The 12,096-nt window shown below is 40.3% G+C and overlaps 1 protein-coding gene across 1 annotated transcript in view; it reads right to left on the bottom strand.

Moving 5' to 3' along the window:
• Positions 1 to 333: 333 nt before the first annotated feature.
• LOC122903232 (sodium/glucose cotransporter 1) overlaps positions 334 to 12,096 on the bottom strand; it is an 81,947-nt gene continuing 70,184 nt past the window's right edge. The window contains exon 15 of the mRNA XM_044243837.1: positions 334 to 2,486. Coding sequence (XP_044099772.1) covers positions 2,269 to 2,486 — 218 coding nt within the window. The 3' untranslated portion in view covers positions 334 to 2,268. The remainder of the gene's footprint in view (positions 2,487 to 12,096) is intronic.

Here is a 12,096-nt window from a genome sequence, read left to right on the forward strand (position 1 = left end):
TTTTTCAGTTCTATACCCATCTTCCATTTCAGGGGGAAAATGTAGCTCTTCTTTGTACTCCTTTATACTTCCTCTGTACTCCTTACTGGCCCCTGGTCACCCAAACAACTTAGTCTGTCCTAAAAAGACATTATGCGTTGAAAGTAGAATTACCTCATATTTACTAGAGATCTTGAGGTTGACATCATCTCCTTTGCTACCTTTTATTCAATTTGCCAGACTCCATTCTCACCTTTTTTGGCTCCTATTTCCTAATCTACATCTTGTGCCAACTAAAGCTTACCACATGCATGGTCGGTACTTAGAATATCTAGAAAACAGGAAACCCGGATGTTACATTTTTTAATGTTTTTTATTAGTATTAAAGTAATGCATTTTAATTTATGGGACTAAATGAAGCTTAATATAACATCTGTTTTGCATCTTTCAGGTATGTATCTTTCATACCATTTATAAAGTGATCTAGTCACATCCAGAGGAGGTAGGTAGATACTATAAGCACCAAGGTCCCCATTTTTCAAAGAGAAAAATACACAGTTGAGGTAAAATAATTTACCACAATATACACATGAATCATTGGCAATGCCAGAAATTTAATCCAGGACAATCTACTTTGTGTTCATTTCATCCACCTGCTTTCAATCCTTTCCCTTTATCTTCTCAAAGCTCAAAAATACCACAAACTTCACATGAAACTGAGTCTGCTAAGTAATGCCAGCCACATGAAATTCTCCACGTTTGCCTCCTCTGTGCCTCACTTAAGGGCAATATGGAGGGTGTATCAAATAGTGTCCTACCTTCTAAAAGAACAAGCCATCCCTTTGTCTGTTGAACCATTTATATGCCTAGAAAGCACTCTCAGCAACACAGAATCTCATATTGCAGCTCTTTCCTAAACTAGCTTGAAGTCTGTCAATACTAATGTAAATTTTTCTTAATTTCAACGTTTATATTACAACATAATTGAGATTTCATAGGTGGGACTAAAAGAATTTAATTAATTAATTACAATTATATTTTAAAACGTCTCCCTAGGTTGAACAAATATACTTCTGTCAACAGAAAGTGTTCAATGTTACCACTCAGAACAGAGACCACCTACCCTAACTTTGGTCAATAGATGATCACCATTTAAGACACCCAAAAAGGAAAGGCTGTGGTCACATGAACTCATGGAGAGGAGAGTCTTGGGATAATTGTTACCATGTTACAGGAGAATGTGGCTGCTTTGAGAAGACAGATGCCCTAAGAGGTACATTTGTTCTATTATGTGAGATAGATCAGTAAGCTCATTTGTCAACATCCATGCTGTGGGGAAGAGTGGCCTCTAGAAAATGATGAAAGTCATCAGAATGTGTACTGGGTACTTTGTGCAGACACACACACACACTCACACACACACACATACACACATACACACATAGATTAACCAAGGGCCAGGCTTACATAAAAATAAAGCAAGTATTTATAAGTAAGTGCCCAAATCATTCCTTTGGGCCATAAGCATTGCTGAGTGTCCAAGACATTCTAGACAAAGCAAATGACAAGTGAAATCGCAAACATAAAGAACTCACAACAGACATTTTAAAGAAAGCCAGAAAATCCCCTTGACTCAAGACTATCCACTTTCCATACTGGCCTAAGGCTGGTGCCTGGGTTCCTCCATTTGGGGTAAGTCCTGCCATCCTCAAGCTTTCCCTTCAAAGAGCAAAGCACCCAGGACAGGGACCCTATCAAGTTCCCATCTTCAGCTTCAATGCATTTCATCTGTTTATCAGATTGATTTTTCTTGTGCCAGGAAAAACTTGGCAAGGATATAATGAGAGGATAAATATTTTTCTTAAGAAAAGATGGGCAGAGGGTCATGAAGGGGAAAGAGCATGAGCCAGGGAGATCACAATCTTAAAATAATATTCAATAATCACAAACAACACTGACATTCTGAATCTACCTGAGAAAAACTTGCATCACACATGGCAGGGCTTCTTTCTTGGTGCTCATTTTCCTGGACATGACTGAGTTGGGCTTTCCTTCTGCTGCTCTAATATGAACAGCTGATGATATCACACTGGCCTCAAAAACATAAGTTAACAGCAAATTAATGATTTTCTTTAGTTAGCCCAGTAATTACAGCAGTACACACTTATCAACAAGGCAAAATTTACAACTGACTGTTTTATCACCAGCTTAACACCACAGAATAGAACTAAAGGAGGCAGAGTAAAAAGTCTGGCCTTCCTGAATACAACCTGCCACAGAAGGCAGGGCTCAGGCAAAAAATGCATGGCAGAAAACAGCCACAGACAGCAAGATGATGCCATTGATGTTCACTACTGTTCGCCACAAAGGCTTCTCAGAGGTGTCTGTCATCTTTAGCTTCATAGCTTCCTCCTCTTCCTTTGTCATCTTGGGGCCCTTCTGCTGGTCCAAGCCACAAAATAGGTCATAGGCCCGCCTGAAGCATCCTTTTTTCTCCTCAGGAACTTCTGTGTCAGGGAAAAGGTAAAAAAAGATGGTTAGATACAGAAGAAGGAGGTACAAGGAAAGGTTTCAGGAAAGACACCACAAAAGGGAAACATCTGCAGTCTGCAGATATTTCCCAATTTTCTTATTTGCAAGGATGGAAATGGTACAAAATATTTGAATGAACTTAATTATAAGACGATGGTAATAGATGGATTCTACATCTTTATGATCAACTAAATTAAGCCTATCTCTACCAGACCAATGCAAATACATTTTTTTTATTTTTTTCCAATTTATTTATTTTCAGAAAAACATTATTCATTATTTTTTCACCACACCCAGTGCTCCATGCAAGCCATGCCCTCTATAATACCCACCACCTGGTGCAAATACATTTTGATTTTAAAAAGTCAGAATCGACCAGGAAATAATAGTCTATGAGAAAGAAATGTTAACAATGGGCTGGGAAACTATGACATAGAACAACATGGAAAATCTACCTCTGAATCACATAAAAATATGTCTGTTTACCACATCTCTGGAAAGCAGTGAGATTTGCATGACTCAGGAGCATATTAGCTACACCTGAAAGTTCCAAATCTTTACAACAGATCCATCCATGTGGTAATGATTGGTCTGAATACTCCCTGATACAGGCTAGCAACAATGAACACTTCCAGAGCTTAAGATCTGATGTTGCATAACAATATTGCTGAATCAAAACACCTAAATGGTCCTGCCATTCAAAGTGGGTGCCCACCAAGGGAACTTATTCTCTACTCTGAGCCAAGGTGTGGCATTAATAGAATCCCAGGTCTACAGCTCACTAGATATGAAATCAAGCCCACTGTGTTTTCAACACTGTAGTCAGAGATGACTGATCTATACTCTCCCATTTTTAAGAGTCACAGACTTTTAGAATTGCAAATAACCTTGGTAATTAAGCACATACATATACCAGAACCAAAACTCGGGTTTATGGTTTTGCTAATTCACCTGTCTTATTTTCAAGTTCAGGTAAAACGTGGATAAATAATACCTTCTTCATTAAAAGATTTTATGAGAGAATGCCCAGTGTGTAATAGATGTCAAGAAGTAATAGTGTCCTATTTTCTTTTCTCTCATGCACATAAAAAAGAGAGGTAAGTCTCCATGTACCCCTCCACTTTGGCCATCCCACCAAAATAGAATCATGGAGAAGGAATAACAATAGTTGGACTCACTGACCAGCCCAAGGGAGAAATGGGTGGTTATCTGAGTGGCCTTGAGAGAGTCTTTATATCTCACTTTCCCCATCTGTAAAGTTGAAAGAATTATATTTGTGTTATCTACCTTACAAGTAAGATATGGTGCTTAAATTAATCACTAGATTAAGGTATTCATAATTAAAATATGACATGATCATATCATAATCAATCATGATGACAATGACAGTGATGATAACAATATGGGGTTGAAGATACAGCTTCATGCTCCTGTTTCTCAGATAATGGAGATGGTGACATCCATTATCTATAAAAGCCTTCAAGAGATCTTAATTTATTTTACTTTAATGAGCCAGGCCCTTCCATCTGTTTTCACCATGAATTGACCAAGAAACAACAGAATTCAAGTGTTGCCATGAACCTCAGAAGTCACTAAGCCAATTTTCTAGCCAGCGGGAATCTCCTTTACAGAATCTCTGATAGATGTAAACTTGCTGCTCACCCTTTTCAAATCAACTCGGAAAATTCTTCCTTAGTAGCAATCATAATGGTAATAATTATAGTCAATTCTTATAAAGGAGCATTATCTCCTTCAATATTCCCAACAGCACTATAAGGTATAGGCTATCATTTAGAATGCTTTTATATTAAGAACCTAAGCTTTAGAAAAAAATGGAATCACTTGCACAAGGAGTGAGTAGAGAAGTGAGGAGTCAATCCCAGCTCTTCTTGAATCCAAATCCCACACTACGTGTTTGCACTATCCTGCCTCCTCACATTGAGTTAAGATTGGATGACTTCCATTCTGGTGAACAGAGGACATTGAACTGCAAAGCACAACAGGACCTCTTCTTCATAATGTCACTACTTTCAAGAGCAGGAGACATAGCTGATTTTCCAATACATAAAAACAGACACAGAGAATTAGACAAAATGAGGAGACAGAGGAATATGTCCCAAATGAAAGAGCAGGACACCACAGCAAGAGACCTAAGCAAAATGAAGATAAGTAATATGCCTGATAGAGAATTTAAAGTAATGGTCATAAAAATACTCATTGGACTTGAGAAAGAGTGGAGGTCCTCAGTGAGACCCTTAACAAAGACACAGAAAACAAAAAAGAACCAATCATAGATGAAGAACTCAATAGCTGAAATTAAAAATACACTAGAGGGAATGAATAGTAGACTGGAGGAAGCAGAACAGACCAGTGACCAGGAGGACAGAGTAATGAAAAGCAATCAAACTGAATAAGAGCAAGAAAAAAAAATAATAATAGTAATGAATAATAATAACAATAAATAAAAATATGCTTAGGGAAATCAGTGACACCATCAAGTGTAATAACATTTGGATTATAGAGATCCCAGAATGAAAAGAAAGAAAAAAGGGGCCAGAAATTTTATTTGAAGAAAAAATGGCTGAAAAATTCCTGAATCTGAGGAAGGAAGCAGAAATCCAGACCCAGGAGACACTGTGAACCTCCAACAAAATCAACCCAAGGAGGTCCACACCAAGACACATAGTAATAAAAATGGCAAAATGTAGAGGAGTTGAGATAGGAGTAAGGGGACCCTGTTTGCCTTGTCCCTCAGATACAACCACATAGTACAACCAGATAGTTATCAAATCATTCTGAACACTTGAGAAATCAGAGATCTGAGAAAACTAATGCTTCAAGTCTACCAGTGAAACACAGTTTGGAAGACAGGAGGTGTGGAGACTTGAATCTGCTGTGATATAGCTGAGGATATAGCAGAGAGGAGGGACCCTGCTTAGGGAGGCTACCAAAAAGCATTATAAGCAACAAAACTTTTATAAATCTTCTATGGTGGGGGATGTGCCTGGCTTAAAGGTGCTCAGGTGGTGAAGCAGGGCAGAATCCTAGGTGTGACAGTGAGGCCAGAGGATCCCTGGGGTCTTAAGAAAAACAGGTGGTTCCTGTGTGGCTTACTTCCCTGGCACAGGAGTGGGGAAGCCGGCTGAGAACAACTCCAGGTGCTGGCTTTCTGCTATGTTGTCATAAACTATGAACCACTGAATGGTCATGTGACCACATTCTTGGGAGGGGTCGAGCAAAAGGCAGAAGTCTCATGAGATGCCCCCCATTCCCCTGGAAGGAACAGTGTGGGTCCATACTGCCTGAGTCCATAAAATTTGGAGTTTTGAAACTCATTCACATGCCTAAGCTTGGTCACAGACCAGGTGAACAGAGTTCTGACAGAAACCAGGAAGACAAGGTGAGTTGGTTGCTTTTCTGTGAGGGCTCACTGAAGAGGGCGGGTGCAAATTTTCAGCTCCAGGGTTAGAGAACAGAACACAGGCATATTCATCCCACCCATCAGTGCTGAAAGCCTTCAGGGAACAAAACAGCACCACCTAGTAGAGTCTGGGACCACTTACTCCGGGCTCTGCCTCTGCTCACTGCAGCCTCTTTTCCACTAGGGAAGTCCACCTGAGAATTCAGGCAACAGACCACTCCCACAAAAGACCAGCACAGGGGCGCCTGGGTGGCTCAGTGGGTTAAGCCGCTGCCTTCGGCTCAGGTCATGATCTCAGGGTCCTGGGATCGAGTCCCGCATCGGGCTCTCTGCTCAGCAGAGAGCCTGCTTCCCTCTCTCTCTCTCTCTGCCTGCCTCTCTGTCTACTTGTGATCTCTGTCTGTCAAATAAACAAATAAAATTTAAAAAAAAAAAAAGACCAGCACAAACACTCTCACCAAGTTTACTGATCATTGAGGTCTGCAAAGCTTCAGCTCTTGGGGAAAATAGTACATAGCATTCTTTGTATTCTTATTCTTTAGTCTTTTTAGTATTATTTTTTGGTTATTTTCTCTTTTCAGTTCTTTTTTATTCTTTTTTAATTTTTATTTTTATATATACATTATATTTTTAAAATTTTTTTCTTACATTGTATTGTGTGTGTGTGTGTGTGTGTGTGTTTCTTTCTTTTTTGAGACCTAATTTCTTTTAACAAGCAGACCAAAACACACCCAGAATCTAGTGGAGTGTTGTTGTTGTTGTTCTACTGCTACTATTGTTTTGGTTGTTTTCTCTTTCTTTCTTCCTTTCTTTTCTGGAAAAAATGATAAAATGGAGAAAAATCACCCCAAAAGAGAGAAGAGGAGGGAGTACTCACTGCCAGAGATTTAATCAATACATATATAAGTAAATTCTGAACTAGAATTTAAAACAATGATTATAAAAATATTAACTGGTCTTGAAAAAGGCATAAAAGACACTAGAGAATCACTTATTGTAGAGATCAAGAGAACTAAAATCTAGTCAGGCCAAAATTTAAAATGCTATTACCAAGATGCAGTCCGAAGTGGAAGCCATAAAAATGAAGATGAAAGAAGCAGAAGAGAGAATCAGTGATACAGAAGATAAAATGATAGAAAATAAGGAAGCTGAAAAGAAGAGGGTAAGAAACCTGCTGGAGCACAAAGGCAGACTGAGGGAACTCAACGATTCCATAAAGTGAAATATTATTCATATTATAGGAGTCCCAGAAGATAAGGGGCAAAGGAAAGGGGCAGAAGGTTTATTTGAACAAACTACAGCTGAAAACTTTCTTAATCTGGAGAAGGAAAGAGGCATTCAAGTCCAAGAGGCACAGAGATCACCCCCAAAATCAACAAAAATATATCAACACCTCAACATATTATAGTCAAGTTTGCAAATTACAAAGATAAAGAGAATATCCTGAAAGAAGCTCAGGACAAAAGGTCCTTAACCTACAAGGGAAGGCACATAAAGTTGGCAGCATTTGTGTCCATAGAGATCTGGCAGGCCAAGAAGGACTGGCATGATATATCCAGTGTGCTAAATAGGAAAAATACACAGCCAAGAATACTTTATCCAGCAAGGCTGTCACTCAGAATAGATATAAAGAGTTAAAGTTAGAAATAAAGAGTTTCCAGGACAAACAAAACTAAAGGAAGCCTGCAAGCCAGGCTTGGCTAAAGCCAATCCTGCAAGAAATATTAAAGGCGGTCTTTTGAGCAAAGAGAACTATTAGGACTTCATCCGGATGAAAATCTTTTGCACAGCAAAGGAAACAGTGAAAAAAACTAAAAGGTAACCCAGAGAATGGGAGAAGATATTTGCAAGCGATTTATCAGATTAAGAATTGGTATCTAGGGGTGCCTGGGTGGCTCAGTGGGTTAAAGCCTCTGCCTTCAGCTCAGGTCATGGGCCCGGTGTCCTGGGATCAAGCCCCACATCAGGCTCTGCAGGGAGCCTGCTTCCTCCACTCTCTGCCTGCCTCTCTGCCTACTTGTGGTCTCTGTCAGATAAATAAATAAAATATTTTTAAAAAAAAAGAATTGGTATCTAAAATCTGTAAATTACTTAACAAACTCAACACCCCTCCCCCGCAAAAAAAATCCAGTCAAGAAATGGGCAGAAGACATAAACAGACATTTCTCCAAAGACATACAAACCATAAGAGACTCTTAATCATGGGAAACAAACTGAGGGTTGCTGGAGAGGAGGTGGGGCGGATGGGGAAACTGGGTAATGATATAATGAGCACTGAGTGTTATATGCAAATGATACTAAATTATACCCCTGAAACTAATAATACATAGGAATACATGTATGTTAACTAAATTAAATTTAAACAAGAAATTTAAAAATAAATAATTGACTTTCTCTGCTTGACTTATTTCACTCAGCATAATCTTCTCCAATCCTGTCCATGTTCATATAAAGTTGAATATTCATCCTTTCTGATGGAGGCATAATATTCCCTTGTATATATGAACCATATCCTCTTTATCCATTCATCTGTTGAAGGGCATCTTGGCTCTTTCCACAGTTTGGTGAGAGACAGTGTACTCTGAGAAACAAATTGAGGGTTTTGGAAGGGTGGGCGTGGAGTGATGGGTGAGCCTGGTGGTGGGTATTAAGAAGCACACGTATTGCATGGAGCACTGGGTGTGGTGCATAACCAGTGAATCTTGGAACACTGAAAAAATAAAATTAAATCTAAAAAATAAATACAATTGAAAATAAAAATAAATAAAATGGCAAAAAAGTAGAGGTAAAGAGAGAATTTTTATTTTTTTAATTTAATTTTATTTTTTCAGTGTTCCAAGATTCATTGTTTATACACCACACCCAGTGCTCCATGCAATACATGCCCTCCTTAGTTCCTAGCATCAGGCTCACCTAACCCCCCAAACCCCTACTCTCCAAACCCTCAGTTTGTTTCTCAGAGTCCATGGTCAAGAGATAATTTTTAAAGCAGCAAAATAATAATAATAGTAATAATTAATAAAACAAAACAGCTATGTACAAGGGAAACCCCATAAGGTTATCAGCTAATTTTTCAGCAGAAACTTTCAGGCTGAAAGGGAGTAACATGATATACCCAAAGTGCTGAGAGGGAAAAAAAAAACTTACAGATAAGACTATTCTATTCAGCAAGACCATGATTCAGAATTGATAAAGGGTTTCCGAGATAATCAAAAGTTAAAGGAATTCATGACCACAAAACCAGAAATGTTAAAGGGCACTCTTCGAGTGGAAAAAAAAAGTAGGAGTAAGAAAAATAAGAAACACAAAAAACAATAAAAATAAGTATATTTATAAAAATCAGTCAAGAGCTAGGTCAACAGTTCCCAGGTTGTTTCCTCTCCATTTTTTGGCTCTCCCAAGAGCTCTGAGAAGCTCAAGATGGAAAAAGAAATTATTCTACAAACAAATAATGTTTAAGAGAACTCTACCTGAGGGGGGACAAGATGGCGGGATAGTAGGAAGAGGCGTCTTTGCAGCTGGTACCCCAAAGTGAGCTGATTACCTACCAAAGAACTCTGATCACCCATGAAATCAGCCTGAGATCAGAATTATACACGTCTGGATCTCTACAGGGGCAGAAGATGCCAGTGAGCAGGTAAAGCGGAATGGGAACGGCGGACTGCTATCAGAAGATAAACCAAAGGGGGAGGGAGCCACCAGTGGCGACCGGTGGGAAAGTAATACCCCAATACGAGCGAGAGTGCCCTGCGTCTGGGGACCAGCATTAACTTGGAGACTGGTTGAAAGCACTCCAAAAGAGCAAAGGATCGTGGGGGGAAATTGTAGGAATCGGGGCGGCTAGGGACAAGGGCTTAAGTCCCCGGAACCAGACGGCCTCCCCGGCGCAGAGGCAGAGAGAGTGCGGCGGAGAAACCAGCTCCTGGTCCCTAAGCCGCCAGCGCGCCCCAGAGCGCGTGGGTTCCAGCTCCTGTGAGGGGATGGGAGCTGCGCCAGTCTGCAGAACGCGCGCTAGCCCTACCACAAAGCTTGAGATGCGCGCGCACGTCCCTCGAGCTCCCCAGGGTTACTGAGGCCCGGCGGGCGATCCTTGACCCGCGCCATTGTTTCAAAGCCTAAGCTGCGCGCGTGCGAAACTCTTCCCTGGACAGAGGTGCGCAAAAGCCCAGCCTGCGGCTTACGGACCAGCGCCCCGTTCTCAGTGCCCCAGATGCACGCCCGACCCACAGCCGCCTCTGAAAAGAGGTGCGCGCAATCCGGGCACTCCCAGCCCAGGCCGGTGGCAAAATCTCAGTGTGCGATCGCTGCTTGGAACCTCTCTGGCGGTCGGGAGCTCCCGGACAGCCGCAACTGCCTTGGCTTTGGGGTCGAGCAGAAGATCCTGCGCCCCCAGGGTCTGCAACTTGGAACCTGCGCTGCCAGCGGCCAAGGGGGAATTTATTCAGCTTCTGCACCCAGACTGAGGCTTCTCTCTGAGATGGAGATCAGGGTGCAGTTTGATTTCTTCTAATACTACAAAAACCATCAAAGGCGGTCAAGGTGAGAGGGAAAAAAGTGAACAAGCAAAAAAAAACCGCCAGAGAACAAAAGCCTGAAAAAAACCAGTTTTCCCAGAGCCCACCCCCTTGAGGGGGGCGGGGGGACTCAACTCAGGAAACATCATTGACTGACAACCCACGTGGCAGGCCCCTCCCCCAGAAAACAAACCAAGAAAGAAAAAAAAAGGACTATAAGAGAACCACCACTACTTCATAGGAAAACTTGTATTATTCACTCGTTTCCACTATTCCGGTTCATATATATATATATATATATATATATATTTACACATAGGTAATTTTTTAACCTATTTACCATCACAGCGAGCTGTACAGTACATCAAATTCCATAATACCTTTCTAACCTGAACTTTTTGATACATATACCTATGTTTTTCTTTTGAATTTTTATTTTTTGAATTCCTTTTTTTAATTCCTTTTTTTTAATTCCTTTTTTTTTAATTTTAGTTTAGTTTAGTCTAGTATATTCCTTTTTATTTTTATCCTCTAATATTCATATAGAGTTAACTTCAATATAATCCCCTTTCCCCAATCAATACTACCCCTATAGGTAAACCAATTTTTAATCCCCTTTATCTTAGGAAAGTTGAGTCCTTTAACAAAGATATCAAGATACATCCAGGAAGAATCAAAACAACCTTCCTCACACACACTGAGAATTGATAAGAACTCTCTCATCTTCTTCCACCAGTGTTTCTGTGTTTCTTGAGTTTGTCCTGATAGCATATAAATTTTACACTTGTGGTTCTTTTTGACAAGGTTCTTTCTTTATTTGCATATGTATTATTTTTCTTTCTCTTGCCATATAATTGTATCAGTCTTTTTATCTCTTTTTGTTTGTCTACCTCATAAATCTTACCTTGGGGCCCATCTGGGCTGAACCTTCTCTTTCATCTTCCCTTTCTTTACTGTCTCTCTCTCTCTCTCTCTTTTTTATTCTTTTTTTTTCTTTTTCTTTTTCTATTTCTTCTTTTCCTTTTTCTTTTCTTTTGTCTGTCGTTTGGGTGGGGAATCCTGATTGCTCAGAAGTGTTCCAGGGTGCACCTTGACTGCACCAGAGTTGATACATCCAGCTACATCTGTTCAGTCTTCTCCCACCAAAAGGACTAGGAGGAGAAATGCCCAACAGAAGAAAAATACAGAGGATGGATCTTCTGCAACAGAGCTAACGGCTATCAACATAGACAATATGTCGGAAAGAGAATTCAGGCTAACAATTATCCAGGCAATAGCTAGGTTGGAGAAAGCCATGGATGACCAACAGAATTGATTAGGGCCGAACTGAAAGCGACCAGACAGGATGTTCACAATGTTAGGGCGGAGCTTAAAGCTACCAGGGAGGAGGTTCACAATGCTCTCAATGAGTTCCAATCTAATCTAAACTCTCTCAAAGCTAGGGTAACTGAGACAGAAGATAGAATTAGTGATCTGGAAGACAAACAGATAGAGAGAAAGGATCAGGAGGAAGCCTGGAACAAACAGCTTAGATGCCACGAAAGCAGAATCAGGGAAATAAATGATGCCATGAAGCGTTCCAACGTCAGAATTATTGGAATCCCTGAAGGGGAGGAGAAAGAAAGAAGTCTAGAAGATATCGTGGAACAA

Source organism: Neovison vison, chromosome 3 (genome assembly GCF_020171115.1).
Source record: "Neovison vison isolate M4711 chromosome 3, ASM_NN_V1, whole genome shotgun sequence".
Classification (NCBI taxonomy): domain Eukaryota; kingdom Metazoa; phylum Chordata; class Mammalia; order Carnivora; family Mustelidae; genus Neogale; species Neogale vison.